The sequence below is a fragment of the Thermobia domestica genome, chromosome 5 (assembly GCF_964235325.1).
Source record: "Thermobia domestica chromosome 5, izTheDome1.hap1.1, whole genome shotgun sequence".
Taxonomy (NCBI): Eukaryota; Metazoa; Arthropoda; class Insecta; order Zygentoma; family Lepismatidae; genus Thermobia; species Thermobia domestica.
Genome location: NC_137458.1, coordinates 302,354,700 through 302,360,141, shown reverse-complemented (window position 1 = coordinate 302,360,141; position 5,442 = coordinate 302,354,700). Strand labels below are relative to the sequence as shown.

General features: G+C 42.6%; 1 protein-coding gene across 1 annotated transcript; it reads right to left on the bottom strand.

Annotated features, from left to right (window-relative positions):
* Positions 1-858: 858 nt before the first annotated feature.
* Positions 859-1,284, bottom strand: LOC145685613 (protein FAM200A-like). Its single transcript, XM_081758003.1, has one exon. It carries the CDS (start codon positions 1,282-1,284, stop codon positions 859-861), a length of 426 nt encoding a protein of 141 aa, XP_081614129.1.
* Between the last annotated feature and the right edge of the window lie 4,158 nt (positions 1,285-5,442).

Genomic DNA, 5,442 nt, shown 5'->3' with positions numbered 1-5,442 from the left:
TTGACCTATATTTGGATTTGATCACTGCCATGGGTGAAAATCCGGTTTCGCAGAGATAGGAAGTTACAAAAGGAAGAAGCACTCGCAAGGTCTTCTTACTTTATTCCGGATACTCGTTTTTCGCTGAGCTCTAAAATTCAGGCAACGATTCATAGAAATACTTGGTCTTCAATGTGCTGTCTGAAGAGAGATCAATGAGCTGGTCTCTTCTCGGGTGATGAAATTTGGTAGATTCTCTGCGTTGAATGGATTCACGACCCGGTTGTATTGTGTATCCTCTGGAAAGTACTTCTCGAATTGAACATAAAGTTATGTTAAATGTTCCTCAAACACTGATTTGATTTCTTCATTTAGCTGGTCCCCGATTTCTTCTAACAACTTGTTTAGTGTAGAAAAGCAGTCACTCATGTTCCCCTCTTCAATGCTCCTCTTTCGAAGCCTAACACCTTGTCTGACAATTGCAAAATGTTTATATCATTCTCTTGTAAAGACATTTAAAACATTTAGTTTCTCAAAATTATCACAAAGGTATGACAGCTTCTAAAGAAAGGCAGAATCAAATTTTCAGCACTGGGATGATTTTCATCCACAAGATACGAGTACAGTTCGTGTTTCAATCTAGCTTTTTTTGGGGTGAATTCTGACGTAGTTCACAACTTCTATTACTAATGACAGTATGTGGTTTAAGTCACTACTGAGATTTTTGGAAGCAAGGGATATCCTGTGTATAATACAGTGATCCCAGAGTGCATTACGGGCTTTCTTACGTATGAGAGCTTGTAATCCTTGATAATGTCCTGACATGGAGCGAGCACCATCTGTGCATATTACCATACATTTTATCCAATCCAGTTTGTTTTATTCCATGAACTTGTCAATGCATATTCCCATACATTTTATCCAATCCAGTTTGTTTTCTTCCATGAACTTGTCAACAACTTCGAATAATTCATTTGCTGTTGTTCCAAGCGTGGTATTCTCACAAAAGAAAAGATCTTCCAAGAATTCACAACTTTCGGCTATGAACCTCACATAGCAGATCAAGTTCGCATCGCTGTTGCTATCAGCTGCCTTATCGATTTGAATCACGAATTCCTCCCCCCTTAGTTCCTGGATTATGTGTTCATTTCCATCAGCAAGGTCACTTATTCGACGACTAATTGTGCTGTCAGACAAAGGTACACTTTTCAGTTGTTTAGTTGCAGATTTACCAACCATAATCGAGACCATATCAATTGCAGCCGGCACAATCAGTTCCTCAGCTTTATGTGGAATTTCTTGCATTGTACAACACGATATAGTGCTTTATACGATGCTAGAAGAGCTTTCGCGGGCACAGATATTTGCTGAGAAATTGTACTTGTGTTTCGTATCACTTAAGGTGCTTTACAGGAAAGATATTCTCAGTTCTTATCTTGTAAATTGGTGTGCACAGTTTCTAATTGTTGCTTCAACTTATCGGGTAGCATGCTATCTGCAGCCAACACTTTTCAAACAAATTACGCACTGAGGCCTTTCTTTATTATTAACAGTAGTACTGATAAAACCGGAGTCCAAATAACGTTCATCGTATTTCCTATACTTCTGTTTTGGTTTCTCTGAGCCACTAAGTTCTGCATTATGCAATTCACGCTTCTTACTCGTCTTTATTATAAACTTATACATTGCGAATCAATCCACAAAAAGCGTCCTATTACACTTAATTTAATTAACACAAAACGCCTGCACATAAACACTTGCAGTTACCTTATTACTGTTTACTTCAAAACAATATAAATCTTGAAGTCTCTCTCTTCTCAGAGTAGCAAAATACAAAAAGCAAAGACAAGCTATGGGAACTATAATGTTGAAAAGTGACGGGTGATGTAGTTCGTTCTTCGTTGCAGAAGAGTTTCCTGTAGATCAGAATTAAATTAAAAACATAATTAAATTTCTAGAAAGTTATTCTAGAAAGTTAAAATACTGTTAGGTTGAATATAAAGCTGTGAGAAAGGGAAATTAGAATTAAACTGATTAATAAAATTAAAATCACGTTGTTGATAGATCTTCGTTGAATTTGTGTAAACAAGCAGAACTTTTCACGGTTATCCGTAGATTGTGCTGATTATATACTTGATTGTGAAGTGTCGTGTTTTGGTGTGTGTGCTTAGTGTAGTAGTGATATTTACGCCTCTTTTAGAGGCAACTGTAAACAATGGCCGCCAAGTCGGGCTGAAATGCCGTAACTCTTGATTCAACTACTTCACTTCCGACGTCAATACCGACTTTACCTTTAGCAGACCTGCACCAACCACCTAGTCCCGCCATGGAAGTTACAGTTATTACAGATTCACCTAATCCCCTATCAGTAGAACTCACCTACAAACCACAACATGGCTCTGTATGTTATACACATTACATCCCAAGATCCTGCCAAGCCTGTTGGAAAAACTCATCCCATAGTCCTGGGACGGGCATTATTTAAGGGAAATGTGGCTGGCATACAGCATTTCGATATCATAGGGTGCAATTTAATTAAAGCTACTTGTGACACCGCCACAAATGCCAATGCTTTATTGCACAATGAGTTACTAACACAACAAGGATGGAAGGCGTATGTTTTCCGTTACGCCGTTACTTCCATGGGAGTGATTAAGGGTGTTTCCACGGACATCTCTATGACGGACCTTATGGTGGACATCCAGTGTGGTGGAGCAAAGATTACACATGCGAAATGCATCAAACGCCAAGGGGACTTCAACAACCTGCAACCACTTCTTCTGCTACAGCAGCTTTTACATCGGCTTCTTGTCCATCAACTACTCTTTCGTCGGCTCAATCTTCCACAAAAGCTCCCACCACTACGGTGGTTTTGATGTTTGACAGTCAAATTCTACCATTGGAGTGTTCTCTATACTACTATCGGGTCAAGGTCACCCCTTATGTTCCCCTGACCAAGCTGTGTCGCAACTGCCTTCGATAAGGACATTTGGCCAGGACGTGCAAATCAGCCACTAGATGTCGCCACTGTGGCCAATCCCATGCATCTGACAAGTGTACTAACGCGGTGGTGTGTCTTCATTACGATGCAGCACACTCTCCTGATGACCCAACCTGCCCTGAACGGAAACATCAATAACGCCTACAGGAACTGATGGTTAAATCAAAAATATCTTACAATGAAGCTCGCCGTCTGCTCCCACGGCACACCTCTTATGCCCAAATGGTACAAGAGGCTCCTACCTCGGATGATGGTTCCAGTGCACCACTTCGCTCTCCAACTTATCAATCACCCGCTCCGAGACCACCTCCGACTTCTCCGAGACGATCATTTCCTTCAGCGACCTCCTCTACAACAGCTGCAGGACGAGCCAATTCAACTGGCATCCTTCAAGATATCCCGTCTTCCAAATGCGCGAGGGTATTTCCTACTCTGCGACATTGTCTCCTACGCGACGAATCACACCATGTCAAGAACAACGAGAACTACGTAAAGAACTTGTACGCACGGAGCCCTCTCCTTGTTTGGACTCTATACATCCTACACTTCTTTTTTTTACCACGAATCACTATAAAGCCATCCGCAATGTCCTTTTTCAACAATTGGTTACTACGAATCTTCTCACTGATGCTGATTTACAACCAGCATTGAACAACATATCTCGTATTTTAGGATGGCCAAACAAGAACTGATTAAAATACTACATTGGAACATTCGACAGGCACGAGGTAAAATTGCGGCATTACAGCGTCTCTGCTCCATATATCAAGCCACAGTCATCATGCTTCTAGAAGTTTGGTTCTTCCAGAAATTTCACCTTAAGTTACCTGGCTACGACATTATACAAGAGAACCGTCAGGACTGTTACGGCGGTATCGCCCTGAGGATCCGAAGAGGATTGTCATATGTGTCACTTACGGAGTTTCCCCGTCCACCTCTTTGTCTAACCAAATCCAGGGAGTTCGTATTGGTGCGACCACTTTTCTGAATGTATACACACCACCAGACCATCCCCTTCCAGCGACATACTGGATCCAACTGTTCGAGCAATTCCCAAGCAACACTATCATCGGTGGCGATCCCAATACCAGAAGCATTCTGTGGGATGAGATCACTAACGAAGCGGGTGCGGAGCTGGTTACTACCTTAAACCATAGTTCTTACTTAATAGCAAATGATGGTACCTATATCCGTTTCCCCTTACCACGTGAACGGCCTAGCGCTTCTGATATCACACTACTCAGCCCGGAGCTGTATATGGCTCATACATGGTAGGTTCATTGATATGCATACGGCAGTGATCACTTCCCCATTCTCTTGTCTCTTCACTTGGCACAGGTTCTTTACAAACTGCTCGATTCAGACCACTTGCTACCGAATGCCATGCCTCATGTACCTCGTCAATTTCGGACAAATACATACGCTCAAAAGTTCCAAGAGCTCATACAGGATGACGATCCAGCTCCTTTTTCACATGCCGCTAGGTCTTTGCAGGGTGCTATTGCCTCCGCTGCGCGTGCTGCGTCTACGACCTCAACGTCTTCGCCGCATCAGGCTCGCACACGCCGTACCCCTCATCGTGATCCACCCTGGTGGGATACCGAATGTCAACGCCGATGCAATTATCGATGACGTTCCCAATATGAGTACCTCCGTCTTCGAACCAGAGACTCCTACATCCAATACAAGGAAGCGCATGCCAAATTTCGTCGGCTTCAACAGACCGAGAAAAAGGACCATTGGCTACAGTTTTGTCAACGCCTCACGTTATCTACTACTCCTCGTCAGTTATGGCACTATATCAGGACTAACATGCATGGGAACTTGAAACACTTCTTCCTCTTGACTCTTACGGCGGAATGGCTGGACGCCTTTCATGCAATGGTTACGCCAGTTACTCCCCTACCAGATCGTGCCATCCACCAGCTACGCCTATTTCCACCTGTTGAGGAACATTCAGCCTTGCGTCCCATCACATCTACAGAACTACAGCGTCTTCTCTCTGCTGCGCCCTCTACCGCTCCTGGATACGGTAACATACCTACCAACACCTTCAAGCTCTTCCCGATACAGGTTTGGACCGTCTTTTACAATTATATAACAACGTTCTTCGCACTTCCCAGGTTCCGCTCGCTTGGAAACAACACCTGGTCGTACCCGTTCTGAAACCTAATGTGCCCTAAATTGTATTCAGTGTCTCTGATTAGAACGTAGTATTTGACGAAGTTAATCACATGTGACTAATTAATCTAGAGCAGAGGTTAATCTTTTACCCACGGTTTAAAGTGTGACACATTTCGTATTTCGTATTTCATATATTTTCATTTTTACAGACTACGCATGCGCTCATCTACTTTTCCGTAGTTGCCATATTTATTTTTCTCGCCTCGGTGCATTGGAGTTATATATGTTAATCATACCCAAATCATAATTTTAGTTGAATTCAAAGTAGACTCTGAATA

What these genes read in the sequence shown, in the direction of transcription:
- LOC145685613 (XM_081758003.1), bottom strand. Translation starts at nt 1,284, where the DNA reads ATGCAAGAAATTCCACATAAAGCTGAGGAACTGATTGTGCCGGCTGCA.